General features: G+C 41.2%; 2 protein-coding genes across 6 annotated transcripts; one reads left to right on the top strand and one right to left on the bottom strand.

Annotated features, from left to right (window-relative positions):
• The first annotated feature begins 245 nt into the window (after positions 1 to 245).
• Positions 246 to 11,797, top strand: agxt2 (alanine--glyoxylate aminotransferase 2). Its single transcript, XM_071896737.2, has 14 exons — positions 246 to 342; positions 1,699 to 1,787; positions 2,337 to 2,527; positions 3,388 to 3,511; positions 3,648 to 3,742; positions 4,193 to 4,286; positions 4,584 to 4,677; positions 6,574 to 6,674; positions 6,958 to 7,050; positions 7,944 to 8,076; positions 9,046 to 9,134; positions 9,317 to 9,466; positions 10,185 to 10,283; positions 11,671 to 11,797. The coding sequence occupies exons 1-14, from the start codon at positions 246 to 248 to the stop codon at positions 11,770 to 11,772; spliced, it is 1,551 nt and encodes a 516-aa protein (XP_071752838.2). The 3' UTR covers positions 11,773 to 11,797.
• Positions 10,937 to 24,423, bottom strand: dnajc21 (DnaJ heat shock protein family (Hsp40) member C21). Of its 5 annotated transcripts, none has more exons than XM_071896735.2 (12): positions 24,014 to 24,423; positions 23,620 to 23,713; positions 22,982 to 23,105; positions 19,968 to 20,096; positions 19,502 to 19,806; positions 19,233 to 19,399; positions 18,726 to 18,819; positions 17,194 to 17,364; positions 16,955 to 17,003; positions 14,704 to 14,858; positions 13,964 to 14,054; positions 10,937 to 13,342 (listed from the first exon to the last, which is right to left on the bottom strand). In XM_071896735.2, the coding sequence occupies exons 1-12, from the start codon at positions 24,108 to 24,110 to the stop codon at positions 13,181 to 13,183; spliced, it is 1,638 nt and encodes a 545-aa protein (XP_071752836.2). In that variant the 5' UTR covers positions 24,111 to 24,423; the 3' UTR covers positions 10,937 to 13,180. The 5 variants fall into 5 exon arrangements, with proteins under 5 accessions (XP_071752836.2, XP_078144138.1, XP_071752837.2 ...); XM_078288012.1 differs by having other exon boundaries at positions 13,964 to 14,051; XM_071896736.2 differs by having other exon boundaries at positions 14,704 to 14,855.
• Between the last annotated feature and the right edge of the window lie 620 nt (positions 24,424 to 25,043).

Genomic DNA, 25,043 nt, shown 5'->3' with positions numbered 1-25,043 from the left:
TTCAAGCAAGTTTGTGCGTCCGAAAAGTTTATAAATGCGCCCTGGGTCAGCGGGCACACTTTGGCTGTGACGTTGCAGAGAAACCCGTCCATTGCAGTTTGGACCCGTACAGTCCCTATTGGCTGCGTGCTTTCCGCCCATCACAGTAACTTTTAAGGAGAAAAAACTTGAAATAGCCTAAATCTGTGCTGAGTGACAGACGGCGAGGGGTTTTAGAAAGCGGTTTGCCCTCTGCACTTGCAAAAATGTATAAGATTGTGTCTCGTCTGAGTGGCCCATGTGTGGGTTTAAAAGGACAATCTTGCAGCTTGTTTGGTCTGGCCAAATTCCACCTGCCGAGTGGTAAGTTACCATGGAGATAAGAACCTGGCCTATTCAGTTATGGTCTGTTTGTTTGTTTGTTTACACAGCTTGTATAATGTTTCCGAGGGGGGTTTATTTCATATACAGGCTATATATAGCCTATTATAACCCTGTTATAGCCCATGCAGTGTGTGGACAGTCTAGAAAAATGCGTCTATCTTGTGTGTTTGTCGCAGAGACTCCGTTTGTGTAGCCTAATAAAGTCTGTTGCAAATCACCCAGTTACCATGATTCATAAACTCGGGCTTTTAGCCCCGTACGTTGGCCACAAATGTGCGCTTAAAACTCTGAAACCGACAGTAGGCCACACAAGTAACGGAATTGTGCTAAAGGCTACAGGAGAAATCAGCCCGATAGTCCTACACTTCATTCAGTTACTTGACAATAAGCAGTGGAGTGGAGGAGAGTGTAGGTAGAGGGAGCTAAGGACATGCAGAACAGGCATTCAATTTGATTTGTTCAATTAAAGTGGATATAGGGGTTTGTTTTACCTCACATTTTACTACTTGTTACAACAAGTTGTCTCTGAAAGGAAGCCAGATGATAGGCGAGATGATTTACCTGTTTTACATAATGTGAGGTCGTTTCAGGTATAATCATTGTGGTGTTAATGTCAACCAGTTTTTAATAGCTTACCATTGAACAGTGAGGAACATACTGACAAAGCTATCTTTTTCTTGTGGAAGTCCAATCTTTGTTTTGTTTTGTTTTGTTTTTTGTTTGTTTGTTTGTTTGTTTGTTTTTGTTGTCTTCCTAGTATTTTTTCTGTTTTTCTGTTCTTACTGTATTTCTGTCCTGTCTTCAGTTTCAGTCTCTACTTCTTGCATGAATTAGTAAAGTTATAGTGAAATATTCATCTCATCGATATGACAAAGGCCTGTACAGATATCTGCTACAACAATCTCACACTCAAAAGTCCAACAGTTCATGAACTTATCTGTCAGGAATGTAAAGTGTGTTTTACTGGATAGGATGTTTGAGGAAAATGACATAACAAGGAAGACTGGCAGTACATCTTTCACTATGTCTCTTTAAAAATCTATAAATCTGCTCACAACACACCTGTGAAGCAGAGGTGTAAACATTCAATATCTCACTGCCGTACAGCTAGAGACCAGAGGATGGATATTTACTTTACACTTTAAGTTTATCCTAGTGTAGATGATCCAGCAGGCAGGCAGCATGGAAAGGTCATAAGACCCTCTGGAGGGGTATCACTGTGTCGCAACAGGGCTTTGACCTGGCCTAACCACTGAAGATAGGCAGCTCAGGGAATTCTTCTGCAAATAACCATTTCCTTTACCTGTCTGAATTTCAATCACAACCCTTTCACAGGTGCATTATGTCAAAAGTCAGCCTTCAAATACCCTCCCCCAGACCTCCCAGACATGCCGCCCTGCGATTTCAAACCACTGGAATACAAGGTAAGAAAGAGGTGGTGTCCGGGCCGATAATGTCTCCATCATGCACAGGCCCTGTGTTGTTCTGAATAATGGCCTCAGTTATGAGTGAATAGAAAAAGTTACTTACAGAGGAAAGTGTTTTGTCTGATAAGATAACACACAAGGTTGTGCCTTGAGATGGGTTATATGTACAAAAATAATGAGATGCTGCACTCAAGTATTACCTAGCAATACTTAGCAGTTGCTGCAGTTTTAATACCCTGCAGTAACTTTAACTGGAGAAACTGTGAATATCAACTTTGGTTTTTGTTTAAACCTGTTGTTTATTGACTCCTGGCAGATTTCTGATTTACAGATTCTTTGAAAGTTACAACAACAACAATGCTGCTACTACTACTACTACTACTACTACTACTACTACTAACAATAATAATAATAATAATAATAATAACAATAATAATAATAATAATTAATGAATAACAAGTGCGCTAGCATGGGACCTGAGCACCAAATACATAAATTATAATAATCCTTCTACAACTGCTGCCCTGTGTCGTTGTGTCTGTGCAGGACATGTCCAAAGAGCGGATGATGGAGATCCGCAGGCAGAACTGCCATCCCATGACCATGAAGGTTACCTACTATAAGAAACCAGTCTACATCCACCAGGGCCACATGCAGTGGCTGTGGGACGTGGATGGCAAGCGCTACCTGGACCTGTTTGCTGGTGTGGCTACTGTCAGTGTGGGCCACTGCCACCCGTAAGGTCCTTTTTTTATGCTATGTACCATTTATATGCCGATGACACTATTATTTATTGTTGTTCTTACCTGGTTTTAGCAACATGTTTGCCACTGCTGGACTATGAATACCTCAGCTGAATGTTTACAGAAGCTAGATACTGTTTATCATGGTGCTTTGAGGTTTATTACTGGGTGTAAAGCTCTTACACACCACTGTACGCTGTATGCCAGAGCTGGGTGGCCTTCTCTGTACATGCGCAGGCATATCCGCTGGTACAGTTTCATTTATAAATCCATTATTGGGACGCTCCCATCTTACCTGTGTACCTACATGTCCAGAAACCTTGGACCTTGGTTTCCGCTCACAGGATGTTCTGCAGATGTCTGTTTCTCATGTTCGAACTCTACTGGGTAAAAAAGCCATAAAAGTGCTCAGCTCCCGCTACATGGAACACACTGCAGAATGATTTAAAACTGACTGATGTGATTTCCTTTGGTAAATTCTCTTCTATTATGAAGGGTCAAGAAAGTAACTCTATTGGACAATGTTTATGCACTGTTTAAATTGTGTACTTGATTGATTGACTGTGCTGTGTAAGTGTTTTGTTTTTGTGTTGTTCTTGTTCTTGCTGCCCTCTTGCAGGTCCCTCTTGCAAATGAGATTTTTAATCTCAATGAGACTTACCTGGTTAAATAAAGGTTAAAAATAAAAAAATACATAAATCCGTTTCGCTCTATCACACGTTGATTGTTTGTTTTATTCGCTGATATAAAGCTTGCAATCACTGAAATGCTATCATTGCACGAGAGACGTGCAAAAATAACTGTTATAAAGATGCTATTCTTACCCTTTCCTATCCTGATGTCTGTGGTTACAGAAAGGTGACAGCAGCTGCAGAGAAGCAATTGAGGAGACTGTGGCATACTACTAACATCTACGTCTATCCCGCTCTGCATGAGTATTGTGAGAAACTAGCCTCCTACTTCCCGGATCCTCTGAAGGTACAGTGGTGGATTTTCATTTAGATCACCCGAAGGCAGGAGCCTGCATAGATCCGTAGGCTTAAATTTAAAATGTGGATTGATATACTGTACAATGAATGTCTGTTTGAATGTGAATGTGTCTCTCCCGGTCCAGGTTGTATATCTGACCAACAGCGGCTCAGAGGCCAATGACCTGGCTATGCTGATGGCTAGACTTCACACTGGCAACTTTGACATCATCACGCTCAGGTGTGAGTCGTTCTTTATTTGAATTTTCTAAAATGTCAATAGAGACATCTTTCTGTGCCTTGTCGTAATATGAAAATGTGACGAGGCTGTAATAAAAGACATACAGTCACAGGCAGCGTTCGTACTTTTCCCCGGTCTGAAAAATCGTCCTTTTTTCCGACCTCACAGTAGAAGTTTGTCCTACTTTCCCATTCATTTGAGGTTCTATTAGCACAACAATAGAGCCTGTCATGGGGGCGGACAGCGGAGGCACATACATGTCACAGTGGACAAAGCTGATGGTTCCAGCCCCCAGTTATGCATATAAAAAATGTTTTCTGTAATATTTCTGTTTCTCATGATGTATTCGATAATTCACACACTTACTGTCTGTCTGATATGTGTTTTTTTTTTTTTTTTAGATCTAAATGTCAAAGAGGTTTTTTATTGACCCACATTTGTCTCTTCCAGAGGGTCGTACCATGGCGGCAGTCCACAGACCATGGGTCTGACCTCCAACTCAGCATATAAATACCCCATTGCCAATGGTTTAGGCTGCACCAACGTATGTATATACATATTTGAACCATGCATCAAGGGAAAGCTAAATGACACAATGCATTAATGCATTACAAAATCATATAACAACCATACAATAGACCGCACATTGTAAACGATTATTTTAATGAAGGTAAATACAGTGTAGTGATACAAAGGGACATGTGCATGTGTGTTTGAAATAAATATCTGAAATAGGTGAATACTGCTGTAACAAGTTTTGCGATGCTTTCTCGATGCTGCATTACGTGTGACTGCTGATGTCAGGTTGATCCAGCTGACTAGGTTTCTGTCCAATGAATAGACCATGTGTCCTGATGTGTTCAGAGGTCCATGGGGAGGAAGCCACTGCAGGGACTCTCCCGTACAGACCATCAGAGAGTGTGGCTGTGCCCAAGGTACACAAACTGATGCACCCATGCTTCAGCACACACACACACACACTCTCACCCTCTCTCTCTCTCTGCTCTCATACACAGCCAAAAACACTACTATTGTCTTAGGGATTGAGCATTATAATCTCTACTGTAATATTCCTACAGCAAATTAACCTTCAAATTAACCTTCGATTGTCATGTGAAAACCTTATAACTCCAGTTTTGGTGATTTTCATGTTTTCACTAAAGTTTAAGGATTTCACGCTTCACTATGGCTTGAGAAAGTTCTACCTCATTTAGTATAATGAAACCTTTTCAAACCCCATTGGATAAACTCAAAAACGCATGGTGGTCAAGGCTGAAAACAAGGCTGCTGTAACACTGTGCAGTGAATGCACAGTGTTAATGCACAGTGTTAATGCACAGTGTTAATGCACAGTGTTAATGCACAGTGTTAATGCACAGTGGTACAGAATGCCTGTGACCTTTCCATTTGTTCCTTTTTATGGCATGTGTATTTCCGTGGCATCTAGCACAGCTTCCACGGGAAACTGCTGCTTTGTTAGAGTGAATGCACAACTTTTGAGAGTGTCTTATTTTGGTCTGAGGTGAAAAACATTCATATTTGTTTCCTTGGTTTTAGATTTCTCAGTATGGGATTTATATAATGTCTTGCGGTTTTGAGAATATTTAATATGCAAAAACTAGTCACTCTCTGGTTCCTCCCATCGATTTAATCCGTTTTTGAAAGGTCGTCATTATGGCCGGTAAATATGAACATAACCTGTTAAACCCGGTCCCACAGCTTGAATATTACTGAGCCCTTACAAGTTATATTGTCACTGATAAGGCTGATAAGGCTAGCCTCTCCTGGATTTTAGCTCAAACACTCCCATCCAAACAATTCAACCAACACCACAACACATATGTTGAAGAGGGCAATTCAGTGCCCATTTCCATGGGAAGGTGGTGCAAAGTAACATCTGCTGCCTAGATAACGTTCGTAACAGGACACCTTGGACTCCATTCCACCCCCAACAGGGGTGAGGTTATAGGTTGAACCTCAGATGACCATCCGCTTCTCGGACTTCCAGTCTGATGTTGTTTACAGAAGTCAGGGTGAACTTAGGAGGAACTCCAGTCCACCCAGCTACAGACCCAAGGGCCATAAAATTTGCAGGATCGTCCCAGACCATTTCAGGGTCCATAAAACCTCTGTTGATCAACTTATCCACTGAGTTAAAGGAAGAGTCCCACTGCAGGGCCGTTTGTTCTCGATGGGCTTCGACCCCACCTTTTATGGCAGGAGTAGGACTTCGATTCCATTTCTGATCGCAATAGATATTTATATCTTTATTTATAGGGAACCAATTTAGAGGGCTATGTCTTTTAACTCAATTTTCTGTTGTTTTGATAGTGATTAAGTTGAATTTTTTGTGGAGTTGCATTTTGACTAAACCTGTTCTCTTCCATATGGTCTGGCTGAAAGTCATCAGGGGGTCAGCCTGAAAATCAGTGACAACTATAATGTTGAAGTGCCGGTCTGGAGTTCAAAGTTTGTTACTGTTGATCAAACATTTACCTTTTTCAACCTTTTACTGTTTTCAGAAATATTCTACCCATAAGTGCTGCTTCACAGCTAGAGTGTCTACCTGGAAATGGTCAATATCTTAACAAAGCCATGTGACTTGAGTGTTTACACAAAAGAAAGATGAAATTCATGCAAGGCAACCATTATGCTCCAGTATATTATATAATCCAAGGCATTGCACAGTTAGTGCCCAGATATATTGTAGATATTAGGATGTTGTATAAAGATAAGCATTATTCTGGGAATATTGCATAATGTACTCACATAATAATTAGTGCACTGATTGATACTTTGCAGCCAACTTTTTTAACTTTTTTACTCCACAGGTCATTGTATGGCAAACGATCAATACATTGCACAGCTCAAAGAGACGTTTGCAACCAGTGTTCCAAGTCGAATTGCTGCTTTCTTCGGAGAGCCGATTCAGGTATAAAATACCAGAACTGTAGTCCTCTGGTGTGAAATGTGATTAACAAAAATGAATGCTATTATCATCCATCTCTTATCCGTTGCTGCACCTAATTCAATATTAACATCATAATTTCCAGTGAGATAAGAAAAGCCAATACATTAGTCAATAGCTTTTCATTTGCAGAATACAATATATGCTAACTCATCCTCTTACATAATGTGAATGCAATGCCTGCTTATGTTACTGAACACAGGACTGTGTGTTAAATGATTGGTGTGTAAATGTGTGTCACACACAGGGAGTGGGAGGAGCTGTGCAATACCCCAAAAACTACCTCAAGGAGGCTTACCAACTTGTAAGAGAGAGAGGAGGGATCTGCATTGCTGATGAGGTCAGATACACATATTTTCATTTGCTGTGCATTTTTAGATTTTTTACATCTATACTGTATATTGATTAGTATCCAAGAGTTGTGCATTACATCTAAGTACTCTTGATTTATAGATGCACTGTTGTGCAAAATTAGGCTGATATAATGCTATAACATAGCATTTACCCAGTTATATCAGGATCAGTGTGTTCAGTATGTGGAGTGTGTATTTGTATGCACAGTAAATCTAATTTCTTTGCGTACAAGACACCAATAAATAGTTTTCTGTCTAATTTCCTTTGAGTTAATATAGTTTTTTGTTCTAGGCTGTTGACTACCACTTCACATACCATGACATTTGAACAAAAGGTGTAGATAAACATAAGTGTGAGATAAAATGATAGGAATTATTAAAAATCATCTGGTAAGGGAAGGGACAGAACAATATATATTAAAATAAAAAAAAACTTAAGTATGTCTATAGTTAAAAATGATATGTGAATATGCAAATTTTGACACTAGATTAGTATTGAGCCATAAGGTATGAGAATACACTGATTTTTCCATGTATTGTACACTGTACTGAACTTTATGACATGAAAAATGCTACATTAATGATGCCAGAGAGAATGTAGTTTATTTTAGTTTTTTCTTCTTCTTCTTTCTTCCCCCCCCCTCATTATTATTATTATGTTGCTTCAATGTGTATGTATGGGTGTGTATGTATGTACATGTATGTGTGTGTGTGTGTATGTGTATATGTATGGATGTGTATATATATATGTATATATATATTTTTTTTTATTATATCCCTCATTATTTGTCTATTTGTATGTATATGTTATAAAACCAGAAAATTCAATAAAATACAAATCATAAAAAAAAAAAAAAATCATCTGGTTGGTACCTGACAGGTCCAGACTGGGTTTGGACGTACCGGAAGCCATTTCTGGGGTTTCCAAGGTCATGACGTAATTCCTGATATGGTTACGATGGCAAAGGGCATCGCTAATGGATTCCCTATGGGAGCGGTTGTTACAACACCAGGTGAGACACTAAGACACATCCACAAAACAGCCTCATTAAGGAGGGAATGTTTTCACCTGCATCTGTGTGTACGTCCGTCCGTCTGTTAGCGGGATATCTCAAAAAGTTGGGCACGGATTTGCACAAAACTTGGTATGAAGGTTGGTTATGGGCCAAGGAAGAACTGATTAACTTTTCATGTCAATTGGCCAAAAGGGGGCGTGGTGGGCGCCAAAAGGTGCATAACTTCCTTGCAGGGTGTTGTCAGACATGGCGGAGACATTTGTTTCAGTCTCTGAAAAAGATCAAATGTAGCTCAAAGGAAACTGTAGTTCACCCTTCTTCATTATTATTATTTTCTAATTATCCTAATCCTAAACACATTCAATCCTCAACCACCAGTTGTAGGCCACTCTCTACCTAGGGCACATTATATGCATTTTCCTTTTTTGTTGTTGTTGTAACAGTTAGACTAATTATGGGAGACATCATTTTAATTTATACCAAGAAAACTGTTAGTTTGGGGGAGATCGAAATTATGGATTCTGAGCCAGTGACTCACCGCCTCGCCATCAGCGAAGCTATGCTCACTGTTGAGGGAGGGAAATTGCAGCTGCTGTCTCTCTCAGCCCTCACTTCAGTTGCTAGGAAATGTAGAACTCTCCGCCTCCCAATCTGTATGTGAGCTGACCTGATGTGTCCTCAATTGCAGTAAAGAATCCAATTATAATTTGAAATAAGTAGGCCTAAGCCTAGTTTGCTGGTCGCCACAGCTCCTAGTCCTCACCTTCTCATGACACTAGCAACACCAGGTCCTCACTATTGTTTATTTTATTTCACTCCAAGGCTTCACTATTTTATCTGTTTCTTATATGATACTGAATGACAGTTGACCAAGGTGAAATCACTCATAATACGAAAGCGACGTTTTATTTTTTTTACATTTTTTTGGAGTTTGTGTGAGCATGTCTATTCACATCTATGTTCCAGAAATTGCCGCTTCCTTTGCCAAAGGAGTTCACTTTAACACGTTTGGAGGAAATCCTGTGGCTTGTGCCATCGCTTCATCGGTGCTGGATGTAAGAGTTCGTCTTCATTTTCTACATCAATCCTGTTCGTTAAAAAAGAGAATTCAGTTTAATCAATAATATGATCTATTTCAGTGTAATATCATCATCATATCGCACAAGTACCTTAAATTATGACTGAAAATGTTTAATCATCAAGCGTATTTCTTTGTATTTGTTCTGTCTGCCCATAGACTATGAAAGAGGACGGCACGCAGCAGATCAGCCATGATGTGGGCACCTATCTGCTGACAGAACTGGCCAAACTCAGAGACAAGTACGAGATTATCGGAGACGTCCGTGGAAAAGGCCTGCAGATCGGTGTGGAAATGGTCAAAGACAAGGTATGGAGTCTGGCAGGGTGAACAAGAAGTGATCCTCGCCTCTCCTCACATGCTTGCTCAACGTGTGTGTGTGTGTCTGCGCTGTGCCCCGGGGGCATGGTTCAGGAGCGCCCCAGTTAACCATTAGCCTGAGCTGCAGCGACTGTCCATCTGTGACTGTGGACTGAACACAACAATCACTGTTACACTGCACCGCATGCTGCTGCAGTGTAGTCATTTAAGATCTGGCATGTTGTTTGGTAAACTATTCTGTTGATATTGATACATATTGGATTTGATGAGAGGCAGGAAAGTGCTACATCGTTTGTTTGTTTGTCCGTGTGTCATATGTGATGCCACTGATCAGATTTTGATTAAACGTGAAGAAATGATGCATCTCACTGCTCCCTTCTGGCATTTTCAAAATAGCACTGATTGGTCATGAGGGGGACTACATCATTCCTGTGACACAATGTTTACTGTATGTGTATTGTCTGTATTTCAGCCATCATAATAGATGTTAAGAGTGGAAATTGTAGATTTGGTTGAATAACAGCCGAACCTACAGCATCAGTCACTGTGTGGGTGTATGTGATGGAGCTAGAGGGGACATTTGCCACTATCCAGTTGGATCTTAGGCCATTTAGCCCTAACCCTTGTTTGTCACTTGAACAACTATGATGACTATGACTTAACCTTCAGCCAACCCACCATCTCTCCCCTTCTCCATCATCTACAGGCCAGCAGAGACCTCCTGCCCCCTGAGGCCATGAGTGAGATCTTTGAGGACATCAAGGAAATGGGAGTCCTGATAGGGAAGGGAGGAGTGTACGGACAGGTAAGATAGCGCTCACTGTCAAGTAGCCTGTCTTACTACCCTTTTTCTTCCCTGGCCCTGCATGTGGTGCAGCCACATGTTTTGTTGAGTTCAACAAGGTTAACAAAATTTTAACCATTTTGAAACGCCCATGCGTCAGCCACAGGCCCTGATGCTTGTAGGAGTGGCTTGTCTGTGATGGTATTGGTTTATTTACTGTTTTCAACATGGCAAGTTTGTCCTTAGATTTAGCGACTTTACAGACCCACTGGCAACTTTATTTCTCAACAACGATTAGCGACAAATCTAGCAACTTTTTCAGTCCGTGTGTTTGGCTGTGTATGGGAAGTGCTGTGATCAGACCTCTTTGGATAGGATAACTTCATGTTGTTACTGTTGTTAACTAGGTATCATTGTGTAAGTTTTAGTCTATAACTACTTTTAAGTCAGTTTTAACCAGCTAGTGTTAGTGAGCAGACACAGCTAACATTGCCTGTCAATGTAAATGCTGAGAATTACACCTGGCTGGTTTGGAGACAAAGTAGCTGATATTATAAACATTAGCTAATATTATAAATAGGTGAACCACTGATGTCAGCAAGCCTTATCAACATCATGGATATTCCGTTCAGTCCGCTTGCTGTAAGCTTTGATTTGGACCTTATTGGGTAATTTGACTTCCAGCTCTGCTCATCGCTCAACAATGTCAAAGGACAATTTAACCAAAGATTGTTTAGATCTGCCACATAGTGTTGCCCTCTGTGCTAGAATAACATTAAACATGGGCAAGAATTCTTTAGAACATTGTCCAATCACCACAGAGCCAGAATGACCCAAGCATGACTAGGCACACCTAGTGTTGTTAATTAAGAAAGACGAAACATGGAAACCCTGTGTGCATTAAACTATTTTATTTATTAAGCAACAATGAAGAATCCGTGTTCCTCTTTAGATTTCAGTGTCCTCAGCTTGAACTCACAAGTGATTTCAACTGAATGTGAGCGGATCCCAACTTTCTCTTTTGTAAACATGAGTCTGGCCTTTACAATTGCAATTAAAGCACAACTGTCCATCGCTCATGATATAAATAATGAAATCAGAGCCATTCCTAAATTGCAACACCTGCAGGGACTGATCCGGACCTAGATACATGCAGTATCCAGCAACAATTCATTCACAACTTGCTGGTTGTGCTTTAGACTGCACACTGATGATATGTTTAATTAACCTATTAATTAGTGCTACTCCTACCATTTAACATCTGTGCCAGAAATGTCTGAAGTCCCCATCTATGCCTTCAGTGTGTGAGATAAAAATCAGGCTATGCATATCACCTTTTCATGCATTCTGTATCTTTGGCTCTTCCTAATCCTCCCTCTCTCTTCTTCTGTTTCTCTCACCACTCAAGACCTTCCGGGTCAAGCCCCCCATGTGCATCACGATGGAGGATGCCGATTTCTTCCTGGCAGTTTTCAACAAGTCCATTCACAACTACATGGATAGAAGATAAAAAGGGACAACTTGGATAGTGGGACTAAGTCTTGCAAACATAGAACCCCACTCAGCAGTGGATTATATTTTTGCAAATCTCAAATTCCTGGTTTGAAGTGTTAGTCTTCCACAAAAGGGCAAAGTGATTTATATTGACATTTCTACCTCTGTTCTTGCCTTTTGCATAGCCATTGTAAAAAGGGAACTTCACTCAACTAGTGTTTCAATTACTGAGTGTGAAGACCTCCGAGCTACATGCAGTCCATCATGCCCGGCAACGACTGGTATAGAACAATTTTCATGAAGCAAGGACTCAAAATTACCGATGACTTTGAGCATTCATCTCATCTGATAAGAAAATACTTCTTACACAGACCCTTTCTAACTATAGGCTTGAAATTCAACTTGTCCTGTTTAGATTCACTGAATAATGTTTGGACTTAACTTTGTTGTATCAATGCTGTACAATTAATCTGTAATTTGTAAATAGACATTCTGTTACTGACTGTAAATCTGAATGTATTAATTATGAACCTCTAAACTCAAGGAAGCAACCACTTGTGCCTCATTGTACAAATTTGTCACACTGCCCCTGCAGGTAAGTCTTAAAGGTTAAGCCTACTTGTGGATTTAAGCCTTTTGCAAAAGGCAGTCAAGCCAAAATTTTGCACAGACATGCCACTTTTTCTCCTTTAAAACAGCATCTTAACTGGCTTTTAAGGCATAGGGGCATGTTTTGGACAGACACATCCCACGCAGTTTATTCTTAAACATGGTTACTGGTGGTATAAATGTAAATCATTCAAAACTTATTCGTATAAATACCAATAATACATACCAAGGCTTAATTGCTGGCTGCAGTTATTCAACTACACAGCTCTTAATGACGAAGAAACTAAGACAACTGATTCCGAAAACAGCAAAGGATCTGATAATGGGGGGATAAATGTTTATCCTATGCACAGATTGTTTACCACTTTGTCTTTCTCCACTGATCCAGCAGTACTGGAAGTCCCCGGTAATTACATGGGAAAGATGCTGAAATAGTTTTTCACTGAGTGTTATGGCGACCATGAAAAAATAATGCACTGTGCAAGTTATAATGAGAAACATCTGGAACACAAAATCTAAAAGAATAACTTAACCAATGGTGGGTATACAAGTCTCTTAATCCTCTCACACACACACACACACTGCTGTCTCACTGAACATGCTGATTGTTGCCTCATTTGAAAATAAAAAAAAAAAAGATCCAGTGTCAGTGAGCCAATCCAGTCTGTTTAATAAAGTTCACTTCCAAAGGCTTTTTTATGGCTCCTCCTCTTCCTCCTGAGAGAAACCAGACTTCTCAGGACATCGTTGATTCCTGCGTCCCCGCAATGTCACACTCATCGAGTTGTGTTCATCCGCCCAGCGATGAGGACGGGCTATCTGTTCTTCTTCTTGTCTTTCTTGGTCTTGCCCACGGAGCTGTGGGCGGCGCTGGAGGAGACAGCGGTGGCGTGGCCGCTGGTCTTCAGGTGGTCAAACAACTTGTTTCTTGTGGAGAACTCGTTGTTACAGGTCACACAGCGCAGGTTCCCTTCCTTCTGCAGCGGGAAATGGGGATATGTGATTTGATTAGATTAATATACCTAGTATGGATAATTTTCAGTTTATGTGAAACTTCTTAAATGCTTTTATACAAGTTATAATATTACATGGGTGGTGCTCAGGACAACCAAAAAAACAAATGTAGAAAATATCAGGAATTTGTATTGAAAACAGGACAATGCAAATTAGGGTTCCCAGCATGGCCCTGATGGTGTTTGTTTATGCTGGTAAGAGGTAAACAGTTTGGTTTCCACACAAATTGTGAAATACTTTCTGGTATACTCAAGTGACCCATGATTTGTATAATTCCCCGACTTCCCCAGAGAACTGATCAAATTCCCAGAAATTGCATGACTAGTGGGAACACTCAGAAATGGATTATGGGTGGGCAGCTATTTTTTTTGGTAACTCCAAGGGATGGTACAAACCGATGCCATCAAAAGATCACCTGCAGAAATAAGTGGAAGAATCAAAAGGCTGCCAATTTTTACCTATACTTGGCAGATGGAAGGTGTAAATTCCTGACTCTTGATTGGATTACAGGTCCAAAAAGTTGGAATTTGTAATAAAAATAAAGAAAGACCACCCATAAAAACCTCATACTGCTGTGTTCTTACCTCAGAGAACTGCTCTCCTCCTGTGTGAGGCTTGACATTCTTCTTGTTGTCTTTTCCTCCTCCCTTCTTCCCTTTCGTCTTTGCCGAGCTGCTGAGACATCAAATAGATAATGGTGAATTAAACAGACATACATTTCTGAACTACATGGCATACTCCTGAATACCGCAGGAATGATAATGTTGAATCGCCTACTTCAACACATCGAGTTGAATGAGTTTCTGTTGTGGTCAGACAGCACAAGACTCTACCAACACTGAATTTCCACTGTATCATCAGCATTGTTTTGTACTGTATGTTATGTGATCATGAGAGGAATTTTTAAATCTTGGTTTATCCAAGTTTGTCCAAAAGGGTTGATTCCCCCGTTGTGAACATTATGCCAAATAGAAAAATGAAAATTTTTGTTGCTTGCCTCCATTTTACACTCCTCCTTTGTTATTATGACATTATTATTATACAATGTCAAGAGCCAAAGTGCAGACTTCTTGTTCAGGTTCTCTTGATGTACATTTTCCCTCTGTTTATCTGTAGTTCTAGTTGAAGCACTGGCCCGAACACTTTGAGTCATTCGATTTGTTTCATAATTTTTTGCTTGTCAAGAGCATTCATTCCCTCTGCTGGCATCAAGATGGTGGTGGAGGTCAACACATCAAACTCCTGTGCTGTGACGTGTATGTGGCTGAACATGGAGGCTGCTTAGCAAGAAAACTGAGTTGTAAATGGTGAAGACCTGACGCACCTCTTGGCTTCTGTGGGAGGGAGATCTCCCTGCTCCTCAGGGAGATCTCCCTGCTGCTCAGGCTCTGTGGGGTCGGTTGGCTTCTCAGACGCATCTTCATCACAGCTGGTCGGCGTTGGCTTCTCTTCTTGCACCTCTTCCTCTGGAGCGGTCTGCTTCAGTGGCCGGGCGCAGAAGAAGAGAAAGGGCAAGGTTTTCAGAAAGGGACACGCAAGAGCTGACAGGTGTACAGCGAACAATTTAAATGGACAACATAGATGAGAAGAATCATCCGATGCTAAGCTGAGGGAGAGGATTATCCTGCTAACACCATGGCCACTTCCCATTAAAATTAACACGTGTTCATTTGTATTCTCCTGTAGTGAAATGTCATTGCGACTTTATTAGAGCTAACTTTAACCTTGTAGGGAAAGGTTTCTCACTACCTTTACAATTCACCTCTAAGTGAAGCCATTTTTGCTTGTAGATGTCATGTGTTTCAGCACACTCAACTAAATGGTCAGTACCACAAAAAAAAACATTCTGCACTCAGAAATAAACACTTGAGACAATAATGAATAAATACACATGCTTTGACAGCTTTCAGCACAACTGAACCCTTCCCACTGGGCAATACAAAGCTTTTTTGGGCATTTATCCCTGGGGTTTTTGCCCATGATTTGTTCTTATACCCAATATGTGGTGTGTTTACAGTAATTTATCGTCCATTCAGTTGCCACTCAGTGTAGCAATTTCTCTTCACATTGATGCAGAGTGGGACCTAACACAACGCAATCATCCTGACTTTGAGTGTCTTTTTGTCAAGTGTGCTGCTATAAGTCTGTTTCCAGATGCACACTGCCCTGTGTAGTGAAGCCAATACCCGTCCATTTATTGTAAGAACGCTTTGATTGGCAGGGAAGCCGACCAGAACAGGTGGGGAAAATCGGTAATTGTGACAGATCTCTATACACAAAGATGCAGGACTCTAATAAGGAGTCAATCTGGGAAGTTTATCCACACACTGTGCAACTTTGATGGGTCTGTTTATGACTAATCCCACCATCCAGCTCAATGGCAGCAAGACTGAGGCCCTGCTCATCGGCTCCAAAACCACCCTATCCAAAGCCCAAAACACCGAAGCTCTAAAGATCATCATTGATGGCTTCCCTGTACCCCTCTCCAGCCAAGTTAAGAGCCTCGGTGTCATTCTGGACAACACCCTTTCCTTTGCACCTCACATAAAAAACACACTCTATGTCATTTGTTCTGTCTATGCTGTTGTTGTTGCCATGTTTCGCTGTTTTTATCTGTTTCGAGTGTGTTTCTCTTTTTTTATGCATTGTAAGGCGACCTTGGGTGTCCTGAAAGGCGCCCTCAAATTAAATGTATTATTATTATTATTATCGTAGCTGCACAATATGTCATTTTAATGGGCCAAAAGTTGGTAGCAGTTTCTTCTACCCTTTACAGCACGACAATCGGACAAGCCTCTCAAAAGTTATTGATGTTGGAGTAAAGCCTGTGCACAAATTGCCGTGATGGGACCCAGGAGGGTTAAGAAAGCTAATCCCTTTATAATTAGCTGTTGCTGCTTAGCAATGCGCACACATCTGCTACTCCGAAAAGTGCAGTTATGCTAATGCTTTTAATTAAAGTTAAGCTTAATTAAAGTCATTAATTAAGCTAATTAATAGCAAATATTTCTATGTCAACATACTTGTCTTCACATAACACATGGGTGGTATTAATATGAACTCTGTACTTAAAGCATTAAGGAGTTATAACAGTTTCAAGAAAATCAGTTTTCCTCATTAATATGCTAATTTAGGCAGCAAAATGCTCCAAAATCCAATCAGATCATCTACTCTATAGCAGGAACCTGTGGTGTGAGTTTCTATCATGTATTGTTCTGGAGTTATTGTGTTCAGGAGAATGTGTCTACACACAGACATACAGACGTTATAATTTACATTAAAAACAACTGTTGCGTGAAAGCCGTTTGGTTATTCCGTATATTAAAGAAATGTAATCGATACCACTCCAGCCAATTTGATCTTTATAGTTTTTAGTTATCGTCATACTTATCGTTCTAGATGTGAATGAGCTTTAAGTATCAGAAGAGAAAAGAAAAGACCAGCGAAAAAGGAGAGGAGGAGGCAGAGGACGGGTTAAGAGAAAGGAAATGGGTGGGTGGTAGGACAGGGACAGAGGTCGCAGAGAGTATTTTACAAAGCCAGACAAAGTTGCAGAAACAAAAGATAATACTCACTTGTACTACTTTCTGCTGTTTCTTTTTCCTCTTCTGCTTTTTGGACAGCCTGGGTGGGTGGAGAACATCAAATCATGTCAGCAAACTTAACAATGACAAGCGTGGGCAGGTGTCATGTTCACGTTTTCCGAGGAGCCGCTACTTTCTAACCGCTCTCATATGCAGGGTGAGAACTAAAGCCATCATCCTGTCAAGTAAATAAAAAAAGTTTCACATGATCACATTCATGAGCTACATACTTCTGCTTGGGTTTGTCTTCCTCCTCCTCTTCCTCCTCCTGCTCGTCTTCCTCCTCTCTTCCCTCCTTTTCTTCAGAGTTCAAGCCAAGCGCATCCTCTTCTTCCTTCAGCTGTTGCCGTAGCAACGCCACCATCTCCCGGTGCTTTTTAGATTTTTCATGGTTCTTCATGCTGTGGAATGCGAAAAGAAAGAAAACGGTGAAAAGAGAAGTAAAAAGCCATCAAGAATAGAGGTTAAATGGAACAGTGTGGCCCAGTGTACCTGTGAACAGCAAGTACTTCGCTTGGGTACAGAAAGAATGCTTACTTTTGACTGATTATAAAGAGGTTTCAACATTGTGTATGTGTATATGGGTAGGAAAAAACAATGTTGTACTTTTTTTTCTTAATTGGTGTTTTGAGCTCCACATGACTGGCAAATAATTCCTTACTGTGTTAATTGCCCTTCAATTTTCACCCAGATTGTTTCTTTACATACTGTAGCTACATTTTTTGACTTTTTTTTTTTTTAGAATGACCAAATGCACACCTAGGGCATCAAGAGGCACAAACCACCTGTTCTGAACTTTTTCGAATGTGGAGCATCAGCAGAAGAGAGGGCCATTGAAACACAGCTGTTTTCACAACATCTGCATTTATTTCTGCCATTCTGTCATCTGAATACTACAACTGCTTGGAGCAGGACAAGGTGATGCTTTCCCTCAAACATGAAGATCATATAAACAAGTCCGATATGTCTGTTTGTGTATTTGTGCAATCCCGTATGTGCAGGTAATCTTTTTTCTTGGAAAGAGGAGTCTGTGTGTCTATATTGACAACAAAACAGATGAGTCTGGATTCACTACCTCTCAGTGAACATGGTGATTTGTCTTCATGTCTTCAAGGTGATGAATCTTAATCGAGCGTGTCCCATTTGTGTAAACAGGCTGTAGATTTGCTATAGCCTCTGCCTTTTGCACCAGGCAATTGCTTACCAAACATATTTGCATTGGCCTTGGCTACATGTATGTAATTACGTTATCCACTTGTCTGCAAGTAGATAAATTACTGTGTGTTTGAAGATGTTAATAAGTATACAAAATAAAATGGCTGTCAGACTGAAACCCCTCTGGCCCCCGCTTCTTGTGCCTCTTTCTCTCACACTCATTATCACTATCACAGGCATGTCAAAAAATGCCTAATTAACCACCTACAGTATAGGATTACCACATGCTTTCACTAGAATTCAAAGTGCCTCACTAAAGAGGTTACAGTCAGTAAGCACAGAGCCAACACTGATTTACAACCTTGAGAAGGGAGAAATTTATAACTATTTGAGGAGGAAGTTCAAACGGCAGAATTATTCCTCTTTATATTTACAGTATCTTTGATGAAGCTGGAACAGCATTCGGGCTTAATATTTCTGTGGTTCAGTTCCATTGTTTCCATAATGCCCAGGAAACTAAATCAAGTCTGTATGGGATTTGACTGTAATCCAACCAGGTCTGCGATTTACAACATCAGGTAGGTCCTACGGGTGGAAAGCTACTCACGCTTTATCTGATTTGAAGGATTTGTCACAAGCTGGGCAGTACAGGTCATCGTAATAGTCAATCATCAGCTCATCTCCATCTGGCTGCTCTGCATCTGTGGAGCCCCATAAACAAATCACAAGCACCACACACACACACACATTATTAAATACCTCACTGGCATTGCACACATGCATGGAAACACAGAAAAACATACTAGGGATGTCCAAATTTTATTCAAACATAACAATTATTAACAGAGATTTATTCAAAAAAACAAAAAACAAAAACATTGACTTCTTTGATGTATGCTGAGCAGTGCCTGCTGTCATTTGAGGTAGATTCTAAATTAAACTGTACGCTAAAGTAATCTGACCGTACAAATAAGTTTCATGAAAACATAGCATGGAGGAATCAAGCTACTTTGCCAGAACAATATTCTGGTTTAGAGGAATACACATCTGTTGAGTCGGTCTGACAGTTTTCAGACATTGAAAAAAATGTCACCCATAAAACACACACACTGACCTCCTCCCTCTTCGTTGGTCTTGTCCTGTGTGTCCACATCCTGGTCCTCTTCCTCACTGTCTGTTGCGTCTCCAAACTCCTCTCCGTACTGAGCCTCTATCTGCTGCAGCTCCTTCTCCAGTTCAGACATGGCCGCCCAGCTCTGCTCCTTGTACTCCTCTGCCAGTCTATGAGGGAAGAAAGTGTGTGAGACAAAAAAACTGAGAAAATGACCGCCACCCCCCTCTCTCTCTCTCTCTCTCTCCCATATCCATCCATCCACCACTCACTTGGCCTGGCTGAGTTTCTGCTTGCGCCTCAGCTCCTCCACCTTCCTGATCTTCTCGGCGTTCTGTTCCTCCACCAGCCGCTTGTGGGCCTGCACCCTGCGGTCGCGCTTGCGGACAAAAGCCACCAACTGCCGCACCAACTCGTTGCGCTCCTTTCGGGCCTTGTCTCTGGTCTTCTTGTTCTCCTTCTCCATGGCCCTTTTCTCCCAGCGGTTGGAGGCCTGCCGCGTGTCATACTCTTCCTTCCAGGCAAAGTTCTTCCGGGTGCAGAAGCTCTGCCAGTAGCCATAGAACAGGTGCACTACCTGGGAAATGGGGGATACAGGCTGATAAAGTACACCAGCCTACTGCAGTGATCCTCGATTCAATGAAGTCTTTGCTGGTTCACTATTAATTATTCAGTATTGATTCTTTTCGGTTTTCTGTGACGTTTTGTTTGTACAAAACTGTAAAAAGTGAGGCTTACCGTATCATAGTCACTCTGAGCGTCTCCAAAGGGAGGAAAGTCCTCATCGTCCTCATCTTCCACCTTGCTGTGCTCCATCTCCTCCTTGACAATGGACTCAAACAGGTTCCTGTAGACGGTGTAAAAGCCCTGAGGAGCGAGAATAGATAAAAATAAGACCAGAAAAGAGAGACAAGAAAGAGCAAACGAAGTAGTGAGTGGAGGATATACCAAAAGAGATAATTTAAAGATTTAAGTACATTTTTTAAACTAAAATAGTAGTAGTAGTAGTAGTAGTAGTATAGTATAGTACTATAGAACTAGGGATGCACCGATCCGATACTGATATCGGATATCGGTCCGATACTGACTCAAATAGCTGGATCGGGTATCGGTGACAATGGGGCCGATCTATTCAATTCAATTCTATGTTTATGTCTACGTGCGCATACTACGTCATGCGTCAGCAGCGCGCCGGTAGACCCGGCCGTTTGCCTTCGGTCCGTCCGGTGGCTCCTCCGGTCCAGCAGCTCCGGAGGATCCCGCCTGCCGCGCGCAGCGTCTCGCGCACTGAATTCTCGCTCGTGGGGCGCGAGCCTCCCGCAGCTAGCATCCAGGCTAACAAGCTAACCTGGCGCCCAACCCTCATAACAGAGCCGGGGTCGGGGTGAGCTGACCGGGGGTCGGGGTGAGCTGACCGGGGGTCGGTGCTGATGCTCGGTAGTTAAAAACACACCTGCATGAATACTTTGTCTCGGTTATATGTTTAAACTCTCCCGGGTCACCGCGCGGCCGAGCAGGCTGCCATTTAACCTGCGAGGTAAAGTAGTTTTCCACCAATTATACAATCGGCGCGTCCAGCCAGACTCCATTCATAAATCCAAGGTTTACGGGGACTCGGCTGTAGGTCAGCGTTTTTCCTGCCACAACACGATTTAAAGTGTTTTCCGTGTTCGTCAGGTACTGCTGCTGAATTCGGCCGACACATAGTCAGACTAACATACCTTGATTTTTTTTCTGAGGGCTGTTTCATAAAGCAAGATTACCAGTTAAGCCAGAGTTATTTCAGTAATTTAGGCTTATTCTGCATATTTTGAATGTTTTGTTTTTACCAAGTTACTTGTTTATACTACTTGTGTGAATTGTGATTTAATTTCTCAAGTTTGTTTGCACTAGTTTGTGACTTAATTATGATTTAATGTTTACATTTTGTTCTCATTTGATGCAGCTGTATTGTTTTATACTGGAATTTTAATTCCTGACCAATTTGTTGCTGCATTTAAAAGGTTTACACTTGAATTGTAATTCCTGTTAATTTTGAAGATGTTTTACCAAGTTGCTGGAGCACGATTATTTATTATTTTAATAATAAATAGCAATTGAGTACATTTATATCTATGTATTTATTTGTTACATTTTGTTTTACAAAGTTAGGAAAGCAATGTTAAAGTCAAGCCTGATGTTGCTTTACACAAAAAAGAATGATCCCAGTCTCTTCCACACAGTGAGGCATAGCCTACAGTTTATTAATTAAACACTGGTATCGGATCGGTACTCGGTATCGGCCGATACCCAAAGCCCAGTTATCGGTATCGGTATCTGGACTGAAAAAGTTGGATCGGTGCATCCCTAGTACTAACTACTAGTATAGTAGTTCTAATATAGTGCTGTAAGTGTAGTGAGTAAAAGTATAGTATGCACTGATTTCTTATATTTACTTATTAGTGTGCTTCACAAGCACACTACAATACATGTAAGGATAAATAGGAACACAACCATGAAGCCACGATTGTCCTCAGTAAAAGAACATCCAAAATACATAACCATAATCTAACACCAATATCCTCAATGAAGGTGTCTTCCATCTAATGCTAATCATTCAGTTAAAAAACAAAAATCTTGTCACTGGCACTAAAGAACTGAGAAACTAAACTAAAGATTGAGAAGAAGACTTTCATGACTTTTCCAAAACTTTTCTCCCCTTTATCATATTTCATAACCTCTCCAGGCCTGGAAAATACTATTTTAACATTCCAGGAGTGTGGGAACCCTGTGCACAGGACCCATCTCAACAAAGACAGTTTAATCAAGTATGATGCTGCACCCTTCTGGTAGAAAAGTAGCAGAGCACTTGCAGTCAAAGTACCACCAAATGGAAGAGCCAAATCAAGCCAGCAAGGAAAATCAGACTTCCAGTTTAAGACTTCTGCCTTCAAAATAAAAGCTGTGATGTGTCAATTTCAAAAGAAAAAAGTAACGTAGAGGGTGTAGAGCACAACAAAAACAGTTAAGTACTCTGGAATCTCTAGATTGAAAGGAAATTGAAAACAAGTAGAAGAGAAATTCAATGGTATTATGGCATAGGATTTCCTGTTAAAAACGTTGGGAGGGCAACTTAAACCTAGGTGTCCCTAGTGATGGCTGGACCGTTCTGGCCTCTCAGCATGCACGCCTCAAAACTGACAACTAGCTATTTTTGTTCCATTTAGTAAGCTCAGAAACTCATATTTTTTCCAGGCACTAAAGTCTCTCCATCTGGTCTAAGCTGGTATGTGTTTTGAGTTTGAGTAATTGTTTGTGTATCATTAGCAATTCTTTCACTTTAGTCTTTAAATATAATCATTACATTTAGTAAGATACTTTATGTAACTCTAAAAGCCTTAAGTGCCTCCCAAAACCTTTCACAACTTCTCTTTTCCTCTCTCACTCGTCTCCGACCAGGAAGTAACTTAGATGAGACTCGGGAAGGAGGGAGATCGAGAGAGAGGGTGGTGGAGGAGAAAGGAAATTTGGCACAGCTATGAATCACAGATGAGACAACGCCAACCAATGTCCTCTAAAATAATTTTTTTTGTCAGCAATAGCTGTCACCCTTTTTTTTCCCTTTCAAGAAATTTAATCTAAATGGTTTTAGGAGTGAGTTGCCAAGTGATTTTTGGAGCAGTGAGATCCAACCTCTCTTTCAGGCTGTGTTGACATTTTCCGTGTTTGAAGAATGGGATTGAAAACATCTTAAAACAACAACAAACACTAACCTTCTCGTCATCTCCGAAGCCAGAGTAGCAGGTGACGGTGAAGTACTGGAGCAGGTCAACGCTGTCGTCTTCATACTCTCCACTCACTCCTCCTTTCAGCAGAGCCTCCCTGTGGTTGTCATACCTGTCACACAGGAGGAGACAGAGGAGGGCAGAGGGGTCAAACAAGGACACACATAATCTGTAGTCTGTAATAACTGAAGACCTCTTGAGTCATGGAAGTGTTTCCCCTGGGATTTTATTCAGCAATGGTACTTCAGAATCAGATTTATTTTCGCTGGGTACATTTTCACATACTAGGCATTTGACTTGGTGAGGTTGGTGCAGTGCAATAAGCGGTAATGTTTTGTTTAGGTTCCTTATCCATCTCTGTTTTGGTGCCAATCATGGCTCCAATGCAGGATGGAGTATTAAAAATGTTTTGCTCTGGATACTTACTCATAATAAACACATTAAGACAACACATTAGAGTTGTACCTTGTTACTGAGCTAAATAATATGGTTATTACAATTTCCCATGTTCTCTAGCAGTGGTGCACTACTGCTGGATGAAGGCAGAGGAAACACTGCAGGGGTTATTTTGTGATACTCAGATCCTCTGCACATGAACAGCAGTGAAGAGGGGAAGCTGTACGCACCAGGCTCTCTCCTGCGGGTCACTCAGCACTTCATAAGCCGCCTGAATCAGCTTGAACTGCTCTGCTGCATCCTCAGCGTTATCCAAGTTCTTATCTGGAAAAGGGAAAGCATCACTGTTGTTATAACGTAACGTTTACTGGTCGTTTGGTGAACAGTTTAGGGTGGGATTAGGGTAAACACCATCACATAGCGACATGAAAAAACATTGGTATGTCTCGTTTTGGCAGAGTACTGGCTGGTCGATAATCAATAACGTTAGCTAACGTTAAACACTAGCACAAGGCCGTCTCTAGCATGTTTTCAGCTGACAGAATAGGCCTTCAGAGTATGAGCAGTCCAATTCATCTCGCCTGATTTGATAACTCCATAGGGTGTCAAATTACCATAACTTACCGGGATGCCATTTCAATGCCAATTTGCGATAGGTTTTCTTCAGCTCGTCGTCTCCTGCGTCCCGTTTCACACCCAAGACTTCATAATGACACTTCATGGTTAGTATAGAGTTAGGAAAAGTTGAGACCGGGATGAAATATTCAGCAAAATATTGCTCACGTTGTCGGGAACGAGGCTAACGATAGCACGTAACGTTAGCTAACTTAGCTATACTGACATGGTATGCTAGCTACCAGTATCTCTCCGTTACTTGTATAACCCGGGATTCACCGGCAAGATCAAAAACACTGTTGTAATGCCTGGGTCCAAGACATTCAAACCGCTGAAATGTTCTGCATCACTGACAACTATTATTTCCACACGATATAACTTCACTACCGTGGGCATGCGGCTCGTTGCGGTTGCGGCAAAACAGCAACGGACCTGTGTTGAGTTGAGGGTATCCGCATTTTGGCAAACGTGTCGCTTATTCTCGCGAGAGTTCTTCTTCTTCTTGGTTTCGGCAGACTAGTCGCAGAAATTGCATCCTGCTGCCGTCCACAGTTACAAATGCAATCAACTTCCCAACCTCTGTTACAACTTATGCTCCCGGGTAAAGGCCGGTTTAGTGAAGGAAGTCAAGGACTCTCCTTGTTTCTCTCTAGTCATGCATGTCAAATAAAGTTTTTGAAATATATACCAGCAAGCTCAGCCAAATCAATATACATGAGCCCCCTTTCCTCACAATGAAGCAGTAAAGGCCGCACATTCCCCATCTGGGTGTTTCCCAACCAAGGCAAACCCACTACAATTTCAGTATAGAATTATACTTTGTTAGGCAATTGCTTCATTCAGTCATTCCTAGTGACTGGGTGCTTTGACCCATCTCTATAGATCAGCAGGTGGGACCATATTTGCTGCAAATGATGCTTAGCCAACCACATGTTCATCTTCTCTTTTTAATGCCTGAGATTGAAAGGTCAGTATCAGGCTCTGGTAACTGTCCAACAAACTGGGGGTGCCACATCCAGATCCTCTAGCCCAGCTTTAT

Source organism: Centroberyx gerrardi, chromosome 2 (assembly GCF_048128805.1).
Source record: "Centroberyx gerrardi isolate f3 chromosome 2, fCenGer3.hap1.cur.20231027, whole genome shotgun sequence".
Taxonomy (NCBI): Eukaryota; Metazoa; Chordata; class Actinopteri; order Beryciformes; family Berycidae; genus Centroberyx; species Centroberyx gerrardi.
The sequence above is the reverse complement of the archived record's forward strand: the minus strand, read 5'-3'. Positions and strand labels throughout refer to the sequence as shown.

Bases quoted from the DNA above. Each gene is read 5' to 3' on its own strand.
- agxt2 (XM_071896737.2), top strand. From the start codon at position 246: ATGTATAAGATTGTGTCTCGTCTGAGTGGCCCATGTGTGGGTTTAAAA. The intron at 8,077-9,045 runs GTGAGACACTAA...TCTATGTTCCAG, and splicing joins AGCGGTTGTTACAACACCAG to AAATTGCCGCTTCCTTTGCC. The intron at 9,467-10,184 runs GTATGGAGTCTG...CATCATCTACAG, and splicing joins TGGAAATGGTCAAAGACAAG to GCCAGCAGAGACCTCCTGCC.
- dnajc21 (XM_071896735.2), bottom strand. From the start codon at position 24,110: ATGAAGTGTCATTATGAAGTCTTGGGTGTGAAACGGGACGCAGGAGAC. The intron at 23,714-24,013 runs GTAAGTTATGGT...TCCCTTTTCCAG, and splicing joins GGCATTGAAATGGCATCCCG to ATAAGAACTTGGATAACGCT. The intron at 23,106-23,619 runs GTGCGTACAGCT...CCTGTGTGACAG, and splicing joins GACCCGCAGGAGAGAGCCTG to GTATGACAACCACAGGGAGG.